The 21052-nt window shown below is 40.4% G+C and overlaps 1 protein-coding gene across 10 annotated transcripts in view; it reads left to right on the forward strand.

Moving 5' to 3' along the window:
- Positions 1–10029: 10029 nt before the first annotated feature.
- Positions 10030–21052, forward strand: part of LOC111867958 (CUGBP Elav-like family member 4) — a 239562-nt gene continuing 228539 nt past the window's right edge. For 4 of the 10 annotated variants that reach the window (XM_023858205.2, XM_023858213.2, XM_023858209.2 and 1 more), the window contains exon 1: positions 10030–10503. In XM_023858205.2, coding sequence (XP_023713973.1) covers positions 10453–10503 — 51 coding nt within the window. In that variant the 5' untranslated portion in view covers positions 10030–10452. The remainder of the gene's footprint in view (positions 10504–21052) is intronic. The other 6 variants (XM_023858211.2, XM_023858210.2, XM_023858214.2 and 3 more) reach the window with 4 other exon arrangements.

Here is a 21052-nt window from a genome sequence, read left to right on the forward strand (position 1 = left end):
TTGTACACATGGCACACTCGGAGCGAAAGAAATTAGAGTAATTTGTGAAGCATAACACTGAAGAGGGGGCGCTAGAAAGGAATTCGATATTGTAATATCGACTTTGAAAGTGCTGAGAAGAATGTAAGAGTTCTGTAGTTGCTCTTAATTTGTATACTAAATAAATTTGTTTACTTAGGCCTGTGTACATTTACTAACTACATGGAAATGAGTCACTCAGCTACTCAAGAAATCTCCAAAGTTTTATGGAAGCAGAAGTTTTTTTTTTTAATGTATTCACAACACCTCTCCACTGGGCCCTATTCTGAGCCAGATTAATCCAGTCAATCCTACTCCATTCTTTTTATCTAAAAGATATCTTGGTATTGTCCTGTCACCTATGTTTAGTTCTTCCTAGTGGTCTCTTTCTTCTAGCTATCCCGTAGAAACCCTGTATATATTCCTTTTCTCTTCATGCGTGCTACATATCCTGCCAATCTTATCCTCCTTGACTTAATCGTTTTAATTATATTTGGAGAAGAGCAAAAGTTATGAAGCTCCTCATTAGGCAGTTTTCTCCAACCCCCGTCACTTCATCTCTCTAGTTCCAGTATCTTCCTCAACACCCTGTTCTGTATTCATTATCTGCTATCATGGCAGTTCTGTTAAGATCAGTTATTCAACTGAATGTTCTTCTTTCTCTCGTCTCTTCATTTAAAAATACATTCTGATTTACTTCTTTCTTTGTTGTTTTCTCATTTTTCCAACTTCTTTGCCTGTTTTAATCTTCCTGTCTTTCCCTATCTTATTTGTTGTTCTGTGGAGAGACGTGTGTGTATTCGTTCGCTCTTGGCCAGTATCATATCACAAAAAAATATTTACATTTTCAGTAACAAGTCTGAAAATGTACGCATGTCCTTACTATTTTGACGCATTCGCTACTTTTCATTTAATGAACTTGACAATCTTTACATTTGCGGGCAAACAAGATCACTTTATTTCATTTAATAATAATTTTAGGTACCTTAGTTTACTCCTAGCATTATTGTATGTTTTCCATTCCTTTGTGATGTAAGTACTAAGTACTGAAGATACACATCAAACAATATAGGAAGATAAAAAACGTAAAGTTTTCTTTATAACAGGCCGTGGAGGCCCATACGGTTATGAGACGTCGAGGCTTAAACATTTTCTAGACAATCGGCTCATAAATGACGGTAAGGTTGTGAGCCTTACACACCTGCCGTCCTTTACCCTCAAGAACATTCCTGCTACTCATTTCTGTTAGAGGCTGACTTAACCTCAGGACCATAGTGCGGCTGGAAGGATTAGACCAATTGAAAAATCCAGTGACCTCATCGGGAATGGAACCCGTGAACTTCCGGCTTGTAACATAGTGCCTCAACCGCCTGCCCTACCGCGTACAGCAATATATCGAATAAGAAATGTAGGAAGTAGGCTCAGATTAAATTTTACACGACAATGGCTGTTCCAGTCTTGTAATATAGAATTTAAGCGTATTGAAGGAGAGAGACAAAAAAGTTTCAGTCTGCAGAAATGAATTTCTCATGATTACTCTCCCGTTTACGAGAAGGGATAACCTAAGAAATATCTTATTACGAAGATAATTAGAAATATATTCAAAGGAGGATAAAAATAAAGAAAAAAGGGTCGAATCTAGTAATCTGCAAAGATGATAATACAAGATGACCAGTGCCAGGCTTGCATTACACGCCAAGACGGAGAGTAAATATTGGCTTTCCAAGAAAGAGCATATAAGGTGAAGATGACGATGAACGTGGTGACATAGCCACGAAATCATCGCGAATTCACCTTAACACAAGACTGTAAATAACATTGCTTTAAACTGCTTTATTCGTCATTCACTTAATTTCAAAAAGGACTGGCATATAAACCCCGATATATGTTAGGGGTTGGATTAAAAGTGTATTTCCCTGATGCGTGCAATAGAGCGTAGCTCGAACAAGTAGATCATTCTGCTGTATCCATTCATTAGCCTAAGTAGATATTGCGAGAGCGCTGGCCAGACTCCGAGGAGGGAAGCCACAGTGTGCTCCGACAGCATAAATAAATTTTAAACCCTTTCCCCACCCTCTCCCATTTCACATCAGGTGCTGTATTTTCCCAGAAAGGACTCGGAAATAAAAAACCAACGCCCACACAATCTATATCTATAGGATCCTTCGTCCCCTGAACTACACCCAAGAGTGATCTAAGTCTCCCCCTTAATTGAAAGCTGCCCTATAAAATAATTTTCAGCTTTCAAGGTACCAGACAATAGGAAGACCTACATGTAGGTGGGAGGATAATATTAAACTGGATCTTAGATAGGATGGGGTGGTATGGACTGGATTGATCTGGCTAAAGTTTGAGACCACTGAACACGGTAATGAACCATCGGGTTCCATAAAATTTGGTGAAATTCTTTAGTAGCTGTACAACTGGTAGCTTTTCAAGAAGAGTTCAGCTCGATGGAGTTAATTAGTTTATGGTCCCAGATGTAAAACAAACTTCTCTTTTACGTGAGTCTCTCACCTTAAGGAATTTTGAATTTGGAGAGTCTGAAAGAAAGGCCCTGAGGAATATACATGTTCTCAAAGCAGAGTGAAAATAACAAAGACTACATAAAACTACGTAATTAGGAGATTCGTAATTTTCTCTCTTCCCTGAGTATTGGCAATGAAAGCAGACGAAGGAATTTGCGATAGACGGGACATGTAATGTACACGGGGCGGATGAGAAATACATTAATTTGGTTGGAAAATCTGAAGGGAAAGAAACGCCTTGGGGAATCTGGCGTATGTGGGTGGATAATATTAAAGTGAATCTTAAAGAAGTAAGATATTAGGGTGTTGAACGGGCTCAGCTGCCTCACGATAGGGTTCCGTGGTGGGCTGCTGGAAAACTGTAATGTAATTTCGGGTTCAGTAAAGAGCGGAGATTTCGTCGACAGCCTGCTCGACAGTAAGCTTTCTGGTCTCGGCCTAATGGAATTATTTGAAGTTAAAACAAGTGCTCTTAAACAACGTGCTATGAGGGCGTATGAAGGAGTGGAGGTACAATTTCATACATTCTTAAACTTGGCACTAGATGGAGGTGAGTTATTAGCTTCACGCTCCAGACTCTTTCACGGTAGGAAATGACACCCGGTGCAAATTAGAGTTTGGGTGGTCCCAAGAGGCCGTTTGTTTGGGCGTTGTGCAGAAGAGAAAATTCTGTCGGAAATCGAACCTCGATTCTTCCATCGTTCAGCCTGAAACTTAGGCATCATGCCAACTGAGTACTGTAGTAAATCTCTCTCGGTTTTAGACTTATGTTGTTTTTGATTTAGCTTCACGCTCCGTGTCGCACAGAATAGAACTGTGCAGAATCTACTATTCTGTCTTGCTCCGTCTATTGGTGTCGTCCTGTTTGGATGGAATGAAACACTTCCCCACATACCCCTTCCGCCCCGCTTTTACCTTCCCTTTATGCGTGCCTAGTTAGCTGGTGGAGAATGATAAATTTTGTATAAAGGTTTGGTATGTGAAGGCGAGTTCGAAAAGGGTTGTCGGTGAGGGGGTTTGAGGGGGGAACGCAACTTGAAAGCAGCTTACAAACGTGATGTTTAGCGAAGTACTGCTCTGTCACAAAAAAAATATGGCACATATACAAAGGATAACTGAGTTCAGACCAAGGAGAGAAAGTTGTACAAATGTATGAGAGTTTCCTCCTTCCGATGTATGTATATGCATATTTTTTTCATTGCTAGTGGGGTGGGACTAAGTCCCTTGTACTGCGGCCACTTCTGGCCTATTGTACCAGCCCCAGATAATAGGTGAGGGTGATTGTGGAACAATTGGTGGAATGAAGAGTGACAGGGGAAACCGAAGTACTCGGAGAAAACCTGCCCCAGCGCCACTTAGTCCACCACAAATCCCACTTGACCAGACCCCTGGATCGAACCCGGGCCGCCGCGGTGGGAAGCCAGCGACTAACCGCTTGAGCTGTGGCGCGGCCCTGTATATGCGAATTTCGTGCTGTCAGATTAGAACTGCTTCATTGGCTGAGTAAATTCTGTAGAGCACACTCATTCAGAAAAATATGAGCGCTTAGCTTGTCTAGAAATTCCTCACCTCTTTTTGGACTAGAAACTACTCTCTGTTCATATAAGACAGCCAGAAGAAAATTCACTTAATATTCTCTTAAGATCCAATTTAATATTATTGCATGTAGACCCGTTGCTAAATAACGACTCTTTAAACAACGCCCGCTGCTGGTCAACAGATTCAGAACAAGCAACAATTGAACAACAAAAAACAAGTAACAGTGTTTTCTGTGCTGTCCGTGCCGAGATGTTATAAGCATGACAATGATTGAGAATTAGTGCAGTGCAGGGAAATAAAGAGATGGTTTGTGAGTTAGTGAGCAGTCAGAGAACTGCAGTTCAGTCGTGTTGAGCTGTTCCTGCTAGAAACTGGTGGACTAGGCACGGTGGTAGTTCGGGAACCCAGAATATGGTAACGAACGGCGTTGGAAGCCGTTACAAGGCAACAACTAGTGGAAACTGTAACCGATTGAGAACACTGGTGTATGTGTGTTACAGTGAACTGTAAAGTGTAGTCAAGAGTCGTGTGTTAAAGTGTGAAATTAATCGAGTCACCAATCGAAATCATGTCTGTAGTCGCCGTACACGTGACAGAATATTCTCATCTACGCCCACGACTCCGAAATCATCCCTTACATTGAGACATCCCAACAAAATTTCGTGTACATTTCTCGTCTCCGTCTTTAAGCTGGTCATCCTACGAATTTCTTTAAAGTCCTTATTGTGTGCACTTTTCTACCACTTTCTTTCAGTTTTTCCCAACACCATGTTCTCACGTATGAGCGTTATGATTTGATAAAGTTATTCCTTTGCATTGCCTTAAAATAAATTGCGCCGGTCACGGCAGCCGAGCGTTTTAAGGCATCTACTGTCTTTGCTCGCTCGGAAGCAGGAATCGTGGATTCGAATCCCACACAAGGCATGGATGTTTGGTGTGCGTGTGCGTTTATTCTGTGTTTGTGTTGTCCTGTGTTACGGTAGAGGCCTTGCGACGAGCTGATCCCCCGTCCAAGGAGTCCTACCGTCTGTAAAAATTATTAATAAAATTTAACCCGTTTCCTCCAAAGTGGGAGCGAAGAAGAAGAAGAAATAAGTTGAGACAACTTTCTCATGCGTCCGTCCCCACCCATAATTCCGAGGCAATTCGTCAGCTCACATTTTACACATCCTTAATTTCAAAGTCGTCCAAAAATAATACGGTTCTCAGACACCTGAAACTCAGGAACGGAAAAGGATATGACAATGCTGGTACTAGCAGCGTAATCGTGGACTCAAAAACAGTTTCGATGACACAAGTTGCGCGCGCATCCCGAATGTAGTTAATGGACAGCAGCTTCGATTACTAGTTCTGCGCCATCAGTACAGTGTCAGCACTGGAACTCAGGAATTGTTTTTGGTAGATACCATAACTGAAGAAACTCAAAGTTGCCTTTACAGTCTCTGGATCACATCACCGCCTCCACCTCCAGCTGTCGCTTTAATCCTTTATGAAAGCGGAGAAATATTTCCCAGCTACACGTTCTGGTTTCTATAATTACGCCGAAATGTATGTTACTTTTTAATTTAAACTTTGTATACAATATGCACTGCTGAACTTACAGAGACAACGGGGACACAACTCTTTTTGTGTTTCCTGTGTGCGTGAGAGACACGTTACGGTCACTGAACTCCGTAAAGAGCACCCCGGGTCCCTGATACATTCCCCATAGCCCGATGGCTGCTCATTAGGGCGAGATACTGACCAGTGCTCCGTACAGCTCTCAGCACGAAAAATGAAACAAGCTGCTACTGCTTCAGTCCGTCTATGGGAAATATAAAATGAAGTCATATCTCTCAACTGCGTATCTTAACAAATTGTAGTCGCTCTTTCAGAGTAGTTCATGGTTTATCACTGGTATGAAGTCACACTTTGTCTTCTCGTCTATTGTGCTCTCACTTTGGAGCATAAAGCTGATTTCTCAGTTTCATGATCATTTTACACGCGGTAGGACTCCTTAGACGTGTGATCAGCTCATCGCAAAGTCTCAACCTAAACTCAGGACAACACAACTACAGAATAAACGCATATACACACCAAATATCCATGCCTTGTGTGGAATTCGAACCCACGATCCCGGTTTCCGAGCGAGCGAAGACAGCACGCGCCTTAGACCGCTCGTCCACCGTGACCGGTAAAAATTAGAATATAGAGAGCTATAATTTTTCCCGTGGTTTTGTAAGGGTGTGAAATTTGTTCTGCGGCATTAATAGAAGAACATAGACACAGGGTGCTTGAGAACAAGGTGCTGAGGAGATTATTTGGACCGAAGAGGATTGGAGAAAACTATAATGAGGAGCTTCGTAAGTTGTACGCTTCGCTAAGCATATCTATTTTTCTATAGCTCTACAGCCCTTTGTTGGACTTTGGCCGCTTTGTCAGTTTTTCGATCCTTTACACAGTCTGTAGCATTCCTTGAACTGGGGATCAGCCCGTCGCAAGGCCCCTACCTACACACAGGACAGCACAAACAGAGAATAAACCAAAACAGACATCCATGCCTAGAGTGGGATTCGAAACCATGACCGTAGTATTTGAGCGAGCGAAGACAGTTCATGCCTTAGACCGCGCGGCCACTGTGATCAGCTAAGTATAATTAGTTTGATAGAATCAAGAAGAATGAGATGAGCGCGGCATGTAGCACGCAAGGGTGAAAGATGAGTTGGAATTGCACACTTTACATATGAGGAGACATCACCTTGAAGCTTTCTTTCTTTCTCAAGTTTACTTTGGTTTGAAATTCTGCCCTTCCGTTTTGGAAATTGTTGGTCTCAGAGTTCGTGATCGGTATAACAGAGACTTTACATTGTTCAATATCTGCTCCCCATGTAAAAATTGCCTCTCTGCAAGATGTGCATCAACTGCTAATGTTGTTTGCAGGGACGCTGACGCATTCGGAGCCGGATATTTCTCCTCAATAGCTTTTTGTAATAAGAGTGTGTTATAATTGTTATTATTATTATTATTATTATTATTATTATTATTATTATTATTATTATTATTATTATTTGGATGTTGAATTATCACACAAATAAGCGGCCTCCGTAGTCTAGAGGTAACGTTCCCACCTCATGACTCGTAGTACGCGGGTTCAAATACCCGGCGGAGGTCGTCGAATTTTTAAGGGCGGAAAAATTCAGGGAACAAGTCCTCCGGGAGGGACTTTAAGCNNNNGTGTCGTAGCTTTACGGCACGTAAAAGAACCTCATATCTCCAAAGGAGGTCACTGAGCCAAATTACGGACGTTTCCCGCCCAACAGCAGTCTCTAATACCTCTGGTAGGTGGGGGAAGCATTATGTAGATACCTCTCAGCTAGCAGAGCCGGTCTCGCTGGCTGGGCGGGACTGATGGTAAGCACCAGTACCGGTAGGATATAGAGACTGGTATAAATCATAGAGGGAAGCACAATGGACCAATACAGGTCTCAGTGCATGGGGAAACCCACCCTCTCCAATAACTAACTATCACACAAATAAGCAAGGACTTATTGTTTAATTGTTGTTATTAACGTCTATGTGTATGTACGTGTAGCATATAAAGTCCTTTCTTGCCACCTAATGGCATAACCTTTGGAAATGTACTTATTTAACTTTTCTCGCCTGTTAATGCTAACTTTAATTTCTCTTTGAATTACTCTTAATTTATTACTATTATGTAGACTGTCTTATTTTGCATTTTGTTTTTTTGTTATTTTGTGCCTTTCCATCTACTCATGTTAATTTTGTAATATACCTCTGAGCTGTTAGATTGCTCGTAAATAAACTAGAATTGAATTGAATTATTATGTGGCTATTTTCTTTATGTTGTGTTTGTCCATTACGTAATTACCTGTATCTACACTGTGCTGTATCTGTAATTGGCCTTGCGGCTGTTGACTGGGCACATAAATAATAAAGACTTGAATTGAATTATTATGTGGCTATTTTCTTTATGTTGTGTTTGTCCATTACGTAATTACCTGTATCTACACTGTGCTGTATCTGTAATTGGCCTTGCGGCTGTTGACTGGGCACATAAATAATAAAGACTTGAATTTAATTATTATTATTATTATAATNGATTATAATATTATATCGTTTTCATATATACGTCATTGTGTCAACTGAGTTTATTTAACTTACAGTACAAAATGTGGAAGTATGGAAATGAGTTGTTTATCTGATTGCTGTGTTGGCGGATATATACAAACGATATATTCATACAACAGGATGCATTCCCTGAACATTATAATATTAATTCTATTCAATATGAATATATATATACACACACATACGAGTATATAGACTCGAGTCCAGAATTCAACGCTTTTCACAGACAAGATGGTGATATCCAGGATTTAGTTCCTGGTTTTGCTCGAATAGTTTATAATCTTAGTTAATTTAAAGACACTCTACCAATTTCATATATTTGTTTTCTGTGGAATACTGAGGACGCTATGAGTGTGTGGATTATATAGCATCCAATGGCAGGGTGACATATGAGTGATGAATTTGGAAGGAAGCAATCGTGTCCTCATATTTTGGTGGGAGACTGAAGAAGACCACGAAAACACTGAGTAAGGATAGACGGAGCCCACGCAGAAATTCATATGCCAGCTCTTTCGGAATATGAATCAGGTGCATCACAGCTACACTACCCTGTATGCTACTTGCCTACTCTATCACAAGACGTATATATTTCTAACCGCGCCGACAATATCACGGACCAAAGAATGTGGAACGGTATTATGATCAGTAAGCACTGGAATGGCTGGTCACGGTAGCCGAGCGGTCTAAGGCATGCACTGTCTTCGCTCGATTGGAAACCGGGATCGTAGGTTCGAATCCCACTCAAGGCATGGATGTTTTGTTTGTGTGTGTGCGTTTTTCTGTGTTTGTGTACAGGTAGAGGCCTTGCGACGAGCTGATCACCCGCCTAAGGACCCATACCGAATGTGTAAGATCTAGAAAAACCGAAGTGAACGGAGAAGTTCATGGAGATAGGCTTAGGCCCACTGGGGCTGTAGTGCCAAGGGAAAAAAAGCATTGGAATGAAGGGGTCATTTTGTAATTTGAGGTAATATCGATGGACTAAAACATTGGGTGGACTCTAGGCCGACCGATCAGAGTGGCCGCGAAGTCTAAGGCATGAACTGTATTCGCCCGCTCGGACACGGGAATCATGCGTTTGAATCCCTCTCGAGGCATGAATTTCTGCGTTTATTCTGTGTTTGTTTTGTTCTGTGTGTGTATGGAGTCCCTACGACGAGCCTACCGACTGCGTATAGGATTACTAAACTGAAAATCGGAAAAAGTCCGACAAAAGGACTGTAGAACCATAGATAGATAGGACTCCAGACCGAGATATAAACGCGGAACTTCGTGACAACAAACCTTGGCTGCTACCCATTTTACCACAATATTCGTTTTGAGGTTATACAGAATCATTTGTGAAAGTATAGGATAGTTTAGAACGTTGGGTTAATATGAATATCAGACGGTTCTTTCTCTGTTAAAAGTGCGCTACCCGCTCGTCACTTGTCATTCTACAGTATTACAACTTATCACCATTATCATCGCGACACGTGGAACTCTGATGGGTGGAATAAATTGTGCCTGTCCTAGCATCAGGCATGATCCCTTCCTCCTGTTTTTCCTCACTGCTGTCATACTGATGGGAGATCGATGGCTACAGAACACCCCCCCCTCCCCTCCTTCTTTTTTGAGCACAGTACAATAACACAAGTCTTGTCTTGTACACTACACATGCTCAGAACGGTGACGTACATAGCAGCTGGGGTTTTGATTGGGTTAGAAGAGCCAGTGCTAAACAGAGAAGCTAAATACACTGTATGTTCTCTCGGTAGGGATGAAGTAAAATGCATTGCTCGCAAAGCGTGCTACTCTGTATGCAAGAGGGGTGAAATTAAAATAAAAAGAGGGAGATATTTTAAAATAGAAGGGGGGGAAAGAGACACTGAGAAAGTTGTGCTTTTATGTGTGTGTAGGTCGGTCAGTCTCTGCGACGAAACTCATGCGGGATGTTTGGCAGGGAAATTTATACGAAAAAAGTTTCTAGTTTTTGTTGTTTATGCGGGTTTTGTTATATTTCTATATATATGTGTATGTAAAGTCCGTGAGAATTGTTTATTGTTGTTGAATCAGTGAACTAACTGCTTTGAAACAGACATAAACAGGGGGCAAAAATATTGTTACTCCAAAATAAATGTTAGAATTTGTCTCTTGTATTTGACTATCGACTTCTCATGTGTAGTGGAAACTTCGTGAGTTGGAAATCTACATAAAGACACAGAGGAAGTTTTTTGTTCACTTTTTTGTACCTTTCACCATGGTATATGTGATTGGAGTACATCAGGCGATAACCGTACGCTGTGGTAATGTAAGTATTTTGTTTCCATATATTACATATTTACATACTTACTTACATATTTTGTATTACTGCTTCATCCTATGAGACAGGAATATAAAGAATAATCAGCGGAAAGGAGACCAGAATATATGTCATTACTAATATGTATATGAGAATGTTTAAATAGAGAATTGTGCGTCGATAATGGCTTCGAAATAATATATATTTTTAGTACGAGTAGAGACCTCTGTTGGTTAATAAGTAAACTGACAAAATAATATTCCACAGTTTGCATCCCTGATGTGTCTTTGAGTTCTTTCAATAATATTCCAGAACATACTTACTTACTTACTTACTCACTCATGGAGCTGAGCCCTTCTGGAGGAGCCGCTAATTGTGCAGCTACTCAAAAATTTCCCAGGATTTTATGGAAACAGAAAGTTCATTACCGTGTTCACAAGAGCCCTCCACTGGTCCCTATCCTTAGCCAAATTAATCCAATCCATATCATCCCATCCTGTCTCTCTAAGATCCATTTTAATACTGTCCACCCACCTACGTCTTGGTCTTCCCAGTGGTCTGTTTCCTTCTGGCTTTCCCACCAATATCCTATACGCATTCCTCGTCTCCCCCATTCGTGCTACATGCCCTGCCCACCTCATCCTCCTTGACTTTATCATTCTAATTATACTTGGAGAAGAGTACAAGTTATGAAGCTCCTCATTATGCAGTTTTCTCCAACCTCCTGTCACTTCATCTCTCTTCGGTGCAAATATTCTCAACACCCTGTTCTCAAACACCCTCAGTCTATGTTCCTCCCTTAATGTCAGAGAACATTCCTTCTCAAAACTTACTAATCTTGTTTTCTGTATCTTCACCCACACATAGTTCTCTATAACAACGGGCCTGTAACCTAAACAACAGTTCCATGCGGTGTTCTCCTTCAGGAGATAATATTCGCTCAGATAAATATCCAAGAAATCCGAAAGGTCATTGCCACGTTAAAAAAAAATATTTCTTCGGTGGTCCTTAAGAATTCAGGCAATACAGTTCCGTCCTGTGTCTCTAAGATCTATTTTAATATTATCCTCCCCTCGACGCCTTTGAAGTTGTTTCGTCTCTTCAGTTCTTCTTAACAGATCTTTGTATACATTTTTTACATCTTCATGTCTGCTATAGACTTCACACATTTCATCCATCTTGATTTAGTATTTCTAGTTACATTCTGCGATCACAGAGGCCGATCGGTCTAAGACATGAACTGTCTTCGCACGCTCGAAAGCTGAGATCGTATGTTCGAATCCCAATAAAGGCACGGATGTCTGTATTGTGTGCGTTTATTCTGTTTTTTGTATTCTGCTGTATGTAGGTAGAGGTATTGCAACTGTCTGATCTCCGTCCAAGGAGTCCTATCGACTGTGTACAGGATCAGGAAACTGAAAAGGAGGCCAAGGCCCAACAAAGAGCTCTAGAGACACAATCATATTATTATTATTATTGTTATAGTCTGTGAAGCTTGCCAATACGCGTCTTGCTCCAGTCTCCCATTGCTTCCTCCCTCTTAGGCCCAAATATTATTCTAGGCGAGTACCATCTTCTTGCCACATGTGTTGACGCCCCTATCTTGTTCGGCTTATTCTGCCCTAAAGATGGAGGCGATATATTTCTCCGAAACGTCGCTTTACGCAATATCTACACGGCACCATATCCCAGAAGACGGCATCCTTCAATGTCCCTTTTGCCTCCTCTTCAATCAGTATCCTCCTCAATCATTACGAGTATTTCGTGGCGAAACTAATACCGTTGGTGACAGATAAAAATATTCTACCTATTTGGTCATAGGTATCTTAATTTTTAGCCTAGTTTTCCTTATTTTGAAAAAATAAAATGAGGATTATGCGATCACCCTGTTGTGTCTCTGTACGAGTATAGCCGTCTGTGCCTTTCTGTGTATCAGTCCGTGTCTTTCCATCTGTCTGTATATCTCCTCTAATATTTAGTCTTTTGAGGCTGATGGGGCTTGTAGAATCACCTTCCTGTATGTGCCCCCCACCCTAATTTTATTTAAGCGGCTTATGAGATGACATTAGTGTCTGTGTATGTCCCCCATTTTTGTTTTTTATGTAATCTTTGTCGTAGCAGGCGGTTGGTTCTTCTCAGAACTTCTTAATGCAAAATGATTATACCGTCCCTGTTTTGACTCCAATCCATCAAGTAAGATGATACAACAAAAGAAAATATGTAGCCTAGAGGCCTCTGCTACACCGACTTCATCAGCCCGTTATTATTTAACCTAGAGTCTATTCTGCAAATATATTAGACATGTGACGGATGAAAGTAGGCAGTCCGCTCCGCATTTAACAGGATTAAGATCGAAATGTATTCGGATAGTCAGCACATCTTTGTATTTTGTATGTCCCATATTCATATCTTTGCCCGGAAACGCGGTATCCAGATATTTTCCGTGGTTTCCCTCAGTCCCTCTGTGATATTTCCAGGATTTTGCCTCGGATTAGGTCACGGATTCCTCCACTTTTCGTTTCAGTCTCTATTTACTGTTCATTCTGTGACTTGAAGTTATGTAATACGATTTATTGAAACCGCCGCTGAATAAAACCGATAATAAATTAAAGTGAGATATTATTTTCATGATCATTTAAATATATCCACATACTTAGCTAAATGGATGTTGTGTTTAGGAATTTTGGAATTAATGTATTCAAAACCTAATACCGTGTTTTGATATATCCAGTAAATTTTGTCAAAATAAAAAAAAAGTGCCAAGCCGTCAGTATGCGTCAGCCTGTCCACCATTTTCCTGTCCCCTTCCACCAGTAGTGACGTCATTGTATGACTACTGCGTTGTTTCATGTCACCCAGAGCACAAACTTTTTTCGTGAGCTCGTTTTCTGAAAAAATATTTTGTCTTTCCACGATGACTTCCATGCGCCCATCAGGGTTACCATAATTTATAATTTATATACTTACGCAATAAGTAAATAACCAAATAATTAAACAGACCCTACATGTGTGTGTACCATATTTACTTCACTTTGCTTTCTTCTTGCATGTATTGAACTATTCAGTATTTCAGTTTATTAGTTTTCTTTAAATTAACTAGTAACTTATTTCCCTTTCATTCTTGAAGCACCAGAGAGACATCAGAAGTTGTCTGCAGTCTTTTTGCAGCCTTCTGTGAAATTGCCATAAGGCATCAATAATGGTCGAGCATGAATAATTGCCCCAATTTGTCTTTTGCCAGTCAGCAGATGCGAGTTTTATTATTTAGTTATTTGTGTCATTTTGGTATCCTCTTTCATCATGTCGTATACGTTAATACGCTTAAATGTGCAAATGCTCTCATATTTGATTTATTTATTTATATTTCTCCTCTGTCTCTTTCTCTCTTTCATGTGTTAATTTGTTCTTTATGCCCTCATTCTCCTTTCTGTCGTCTTGATTATTTTATACTCCGTCTTCTCATTTCGTTGTAAAAGTGTATTTTGTGTTTTATGTATGTTAAAGTTTTGATCAGCGTATTCCACACACACAGCAGTCTTAACTCGTTCTGGTCGGATGTCGATATGTTCTCATATGTTCGTGGCTAGAAGTCTGAGGTATCCACCGGTTGTAACAATTAAGAAATCTGCCTATAAGAATCTAACGTTGTTCTTGTTGTTGTTGTTGTTCTTGTTCTTGTTGTTCTTGTTCCTCTTCTTGTGGTTGTGGTGGTGGTGCTATTCGTTAAAAATTCAGCTCTTACGGTACAGTGTCTGCAAAGACCAGACGGTTAATGTTGTCAAGAGAAGTAACAACTGTTGATTGTAAGGCTGCTCTCTCACATGTACAACCAACAGCAAAGAAAACGTAATATGCAATGTACGATCCATTTGCAATTCTGCCGTACTTACTATAAGTGGGTGTTGTATTTTTTTTCTTACTCTCTGTGTAATTGTTGTTGTATTTGTTGCAGTTGTTTGTATTTCTCTGTAATTGTTGTAGTTGTTAATCGTATTTGGTTTGTATTCATTGTGGTAGGATGTCCTTATTGTTGTGTTTTGTGTATTGTTTTTTGTTTGAACGTGTTGTCACTTAGTGTAATGTGTGTTACTTGTCTGTTGTGTCCTATTGTGTACTACTGCCACCGGGCTAAAACCCAATTGCAGTATAATAAATAATATATATATATATATATATATATATATAAGATTTCTCTCATCGACGCCTTTTAAAGTCAGTTTCAACGATCTTCAGAAATGTAGCTGCGAGTTATCGAACTGGTTCCTCACCTGGTTCAGTTATGTAATCACATAACAACAGTGGGGTCAGCGTGTATTGAGGTTGGTACGTTTATTACGTGTTTGTTACGAATTCTTTTGTCAGTTGTTTCAGTGCGACCGGTTTCCGACGACTGTCTGCTTGCAATCGGTTTCTTGGAACCAGTTGCGCCAAAAGGACAGAATCTGTAACTGGCTAAGTTAATGGATTATTTTCTTGAGGATGTAACAGCCGCTTAGTAAATCGAGACATTTACCACCATGAATGCAATTCGAAGGCTCATTACCGTGTGTGCAACATCCCTGTATCGACTCAATTTAATTCTGCCTGCAACCCAATATCCTATATTTTTTATCCATTTTAATATCATCATCCTACCTGTGCTTAGGTCTCCAAAGTATTCTCATTTTAGAGTTTTTGGGGCAAATACGAAGCGAAGTGAAGGAAGAGATTACCGAAATAAATTACGTTGCCTCGTCTACATTAAAACACTTAACGTAAAAAAGGGAGGCATAACCTCATAAGGCACATTTTCTTCTCTCATAAAGTTTTAATTCCAAAGTTTCTACCAAAATGACAAAATATTTGAAATATATATATATATATATATATATATATACTGAATATTAGCGCTACTTTATTCGGTTTGGTGCAGAGTAAATGAACTACGTCACTGGTCCTCTCTTAATCACGAACCGATAAGGCTCATGCACGATAAGGTTATAGAATCGTATTTGGTTGTATCTCGGCTGAAATCTCGGCTAGGATACCCACTTTTCTGGCTGCCCGCGGTCTCTCCAGACGAAATCCGAGATGGTAGTTCTGCGTTCAGTGGCGTGACGACCGCCTACTTCCATATCGTCTCCGATTCATGATTAAAAAATCAGCATGACTTCACTCACTCATGGAGCTGAGCCCTCCTTGAGAAGCAGCCAACTGTGCAGCTACTCAAGAACTTCCCAGCATTTTATGGAACCCGCAGGTTCATTACCATGCTCACAAGAGCCCTCCACTTGTTCTTATCCTGAGCCAGATCAATCCAATTCATACCTATCTCTCTAAGATCCATTATAATATTGTCCACCCACCTACATCTTCGTCTTCCTAGTGGTCTCTTTCCCTCAGGCTTTCTCACCAATAGCCCATATGCATTCCTTTTCTCCCCATTCGTGCTACTTGTCCTGTCCATCTCATCCTGTTTGCCATGATCATTCTAACTATACTTGGTGAACAGTAAAAGTCATGAAGCCCCTCATTATGCAGTCTATGTCCCTCCCTTAATGTCAAGAGACCAAAGTTTCACACCCATACAAAACCACAGGAAAATTTGCGAGTATAGTTTTGTATGTTCTAATTTTTATGCTTTTAGACAGCAGACGAGAAGACAAAAGGTTCTGGACTGAATGGTAGTAATCTTTTCCCCATTCTATTCGCCTCTTAATTTCCTCCGGAATCAGATTTTGATTTGTTACAGTCGTTTCCAAATATCTGAACTTTGCCACATTTTCAAAACATCTTTATATCATGATTTTGCCCTCCATTTTGTTGAAGGGCCAGCAACATATACTTAATTTTCTGTGTGTTTACTTCTAGACCATCCTCCTTACTGGCATCAATTAAAGTTTGTTTTTCTTTATGGTATCTACATTATCACCCAGTACATTCACATCATCAGCACAGGCCAACAGCTGATGTGTCCCATTTAATTTCAGTCCCACCTGGCTTCCCTGGACCTTCCTAATTGCATATTCTAAAGCAAACTTCAAAAGCAGTGGCGATAAAGCATCTCCTTATTTTAGACCATCCTAAATAGGAAAATTGTCATACAACGAAGTACCTTTTAGCAGATTAATCATCCTTAAAGGAAGTATGATTTAATTTAAAATGCTTAAAAGCCTCATCTTTTCCGTATCAACACTTAATCAAAACGGGATTGGTGGTTGGTAATTAAGACAGTAATTAATCGACTACAAACATGTAAAGAAGATTTACCTGCAACTTGTCAGTTACAGTTTCACTTGCAGCTCCTTTAAGTGAAACCTCAGTACTACAGCTTTCCATTTTCTGCATTAATTAACGTGTGTAGGGTATGAAGCAGCAATAGTTACCGCTAGACTTGGTCTCGAAACTTTTCGTTTGGAGACACCGAAGAACTTCGTGCAGGCAGTACGTTCATATGGGCCTGCCAGTAGAAGGAGTTACTAACCCGCTTAGCAGTGAGGTTTACTGGGACAGAGGAAGGGATTAAACGTTAATGGAAATCGGTAGCTAAGAGAGATTTGAATCACAACCCTCACGAAGCTAGATGGTACTGCGTCTGTCTAAAGCATGCAAGTAGAGAGGTCTGCTTTAGTGGCAATATGAATTTGTATAGAAGAAAAATCGATAACATGAAATGAAATTTTACTCTCGAAATAAATCTAGTATGATATTTGAGCCTGCTAAATTTTCTATTTTCAGTTTCTGATAACGAAAATGACCATATAACCCTAAAGAGATATTTACATTCTAGTTCCTGAATTTTTATTATTAGTTGGGTAACTAATACTGGTAGGAAATTTTAGGGTCTGATGCAATATATCATTTCAACTCTATGACGAGAGCGGTATGAGCGAGACATGTAGCATGCACGAGTAAAGTAAGAAATTCCTGCAAACTCTTAGTCAGAAAATACGAAGGTAAAAAATAAATTTCGAAAGTGTTGAAAACTCAACGCGTGTACCGTTCGATTATCTCAACTTATGACCCAGCGGTGACGTCTTCAATGGTTAGTGAAATTTTGATTTGAGTTTCTCACAGCGGTGTCCATAAAAATATTATATTCTGGGATATAACGCTGTTTAGTCCAGTAGAAGTTAAGCCACGATTGGCCGCGGCATAGCTCAAGCGGTTAGTCGCTGGCTTTCCACCTGGGTGGCCCGGGTTCGATCCCGGCTCTGGTCAAGTGGGATTCGTGGTGGACAAAGTGGCGCTGGGGCGGGTTTTCTCAGAGTATTTCGGTTTCCCCTGCCAATCTTCATTCCACCATATTCTCCATCATCATAATCACCTGGAGCAGGTACAATAGGCCAATCAATGGCCGCCGTGCCGAGTGGACCCAGTTGGACTCCAGCCCCCACTTAGCAAATTAATCCAGAAAGAAACAGGAAACATACAGACTTCACGCCCCAGAATATGGTAGGCCTATTCTTCATGGTAATGAGCATTTGTGTTTCATAAAAGCGGGCAATATTCTTTAGTGGTTAAGCAATTATTGTGTTGTCAAGGAGTGCTATGCTCAATGGAAGAGTTAATAAAGTAATAGAATATATATTCATAGAAATATCTCCAGCTGCACTTTGGAAATCAGCTAAACCCATGATGCCACTCGTTGCTGTGTCCTGTCCTAGGCTGCGTATTTTCAGAAACTCATCTCATTTTAACCTGTTTCAGTTAACTACTTGCTCTCCTGCATATGTGGGGAATTTGATATGCCTGTTACATTGATTTACCGGCTGCGTGAGAAAATACTTACAGATATCTAATTTTCACGCGATTTTCATATTCTTTCAGTCTTTAATTATTTGCGGTTTATCTTTTAAAATCAGGACAACGTTTTTAAATTTTAATCCTTGCTTGAGGTTCCTCTTAAGGTGCGTCCACATTACTCGTGCTTGTGTGACTCGCTATGCTCGCGATTAATGTGGACGATATGACAAGTCACCAGACAAGCAAATTTTAAATTTTTAATTTAAAAATTATAGCCAATAAATTAAAATACGACTACAGCGTATACACACTACGAGTAAATATACGGATCTTCACGCGCCGAAGCCTGTGCGAGCAACTGAAGTAGTGTGGACGAAGATTTACGAGCATAAGTGAAAGCCAGACGAGTCTCCCGACGAGCACAAGCCTGGCGAGCACGAGCACGAGTAATGTGGACGCGCCTTTATGTGACTTAACAGATCGATGGGAGCAAGATTTCGGATAACCTGTAAGGTGACTATGGACTCAAGTAACACTTGCTGTAATCACGGAACACCAGGACTCTAATGGAAGCTACATGAAGGAGAATGACGAGCAGCGCTCCTAGTGTAGCTTGAGAGAATACTGCATGGCACATGAACACATGCGCATAGCAGTTTTGGTTCTGAAACAATATTACTAAAACCGGAAAATTTTCTTTCAAATTTCTGTCGGTTGTATGATAATTCTGGATCCCTGATTATTTCACTGGCTCTACAGCCCCCTTGGGCTCTGGCCTCTGATTTTCAGTTTCATGATCAATTTACAGATGGCAGGACTCCTTGGACGAGTGATAAGTCCGTCGTAAGGCCTCTACCTGAACACAGGAGAAAGCAAACACAGAATAAACACATACACATACCAAATATCCATGCCTTGTGTGGGATTTGTACCCACGATCCAGGTTTCCCAGCGAGCGAAGACAGAACATGCCTTAAACCACTCGGCTACCGTGATCGGCTTGCATACCGGATTACTGGGGATTTACTGTACACAGTAGTTACGTTCAGTGGTGCGTACCCAATGAAAACTTTAACATTATTTCACAATTATTTCGATAAATTACAAATTTATTGTTAAGAAACTTGTCTATCTGAAAAACACTTAGCTCCATATTCCTCTGTTATTAAATAATTTCCAGAGATTTGTAAAGTTACCTGTTTCTGTAAAGCCTCAAGGCTTACGATTAATTTATTAAGTTCTTTAGCGACGCCGTCTCAACTACGGATGTTATATAGCTTCAAAGTAACGTGGAAGATGATTCTGCTTTATAGATGCAGAAGGTAATAGTTTTGTCGCCGGTCACGGTAGCCGAGCAGTCTAAGGCATGCACTGTCTTCACTCGCTCGGAAGCCGGGATCGTGGGTTCGAATCCCACTCAGGGCATGGATGTTTGTGTGCGTTTTTCTGTGTTTGTCTACAGGTAGAGGCCTTGCGACGAGCTGATCACTCGCCCAAGGAATCCTACCGCATGTGTAAGATCTAGTAAACCGAAGTGAAACGGAGAGTTTCACGGAGGTAGGCCTAGGCCCAAATTGGGGCTGTAGCGCCACAGAAAAAGAAAATAGTCTTGTCATTGTGGAGGCATATTTCCGATGTCTACTGGAGAATATGATAAACTTGAAACTTATATGACCGTTTACCGGACCCAAATTGGTACTGTTTTTCCCCCCGAATTTAATTAGACATAATTTTGAAGAGCTTATGTTTCTCAGTCAGTAAGGGAACCCCCTCCTTCTGTGGAACCCCTTCTCTGAAGCATCTCTTTTTCCCTCGTGCACATAGATTTAAAGCTGCGAAATTGAATACCGGTGTTGGCAAAACTGGATCCAGCCTGAAAAGCAGTGATGATTGAAATCCATAGCCGGCGAAGGGTTATTTAGTTATGTTGAGCACATATCCCGTTACAGGATTAACACTAATCACGTTTTAACCGTTGCAGCTGCTGTTCTGATAATCGTAATTAAATAACGTAATTAGTTTCATTTCGCTATGTTATGACAGAACCAATAACATGCAGCTTATCTGTCAAGTCAACTAAGGTAATTTTTTAATCTAACATATCACATAACAAACAGAGTAGGTATGCATAGATCCAGACTCCCGTCTCTCGGTAGTCGTGTTCTGATAACAAATTGAAATTAACCAGTGACACTTCTTTATTAAGCCTTATAATTTTCGTCTAATAGTAAATGTCTCCTGAATCGTCATTAATCTTTCACGTAATATGTGATGTAATTTTGATTTATTTACTTGTACCATTTTATCGCCGTTGTGATAAACTAACACGGTTAGGCTTCCAGCGATCGTATGATATTGAATAATTGGAAAAGATGTGGTAAGAAGCAGTTAGATACTAATTTTAATGCATTTTGCATAGAATTTCCTTTGAAGAAGTAAGAAAAATTATTAAAATTCTGTATAGTCGGTAACGTGGCTGAGATTCAAACCAAACACCTCCCGAAAGCAAGCCAGAAACATTACTGCTTAAGCCACCCCGATCATTGGTATTTGCTCTTAAATTTCAACAAGAAGTTCTAGGAAGAACTAATCGCCTACTTCCCTTTGACACGACACTGACCGCATACAGAACAAGGCCTCCAATAATTCTATTTTTACTTATGTATTCGTTGCTGCTGGAACAATTTTACCGAGCCGTTGCCTAGTAACATACACATACAAACACACAGGCTAATGGGAGGGATATGTGAAGTACGCCATTGAGATGGGTTGAGGTGCCATGATATGCATACCAAGTTTCAGGCACTCAAAAGTTGATGATGGGGGGGGGGGG

Source organism: Cryptotermes secundus, unplaced genomic scaffold (assembly GCF_002891405.2).
Source record: "Cryptotermes secundus unplaced genomic scaffold, Csec_1.0 scaffold337, whole genome shotgun sequence".
NCBI classification, from domain to species: domain Eukaryota; kingdom Metazoa; phylum Arthropoda; class Insecta; order Blattodea; family Kalotermitidae; genus Cryptotermes; species Cryptotermes secundus.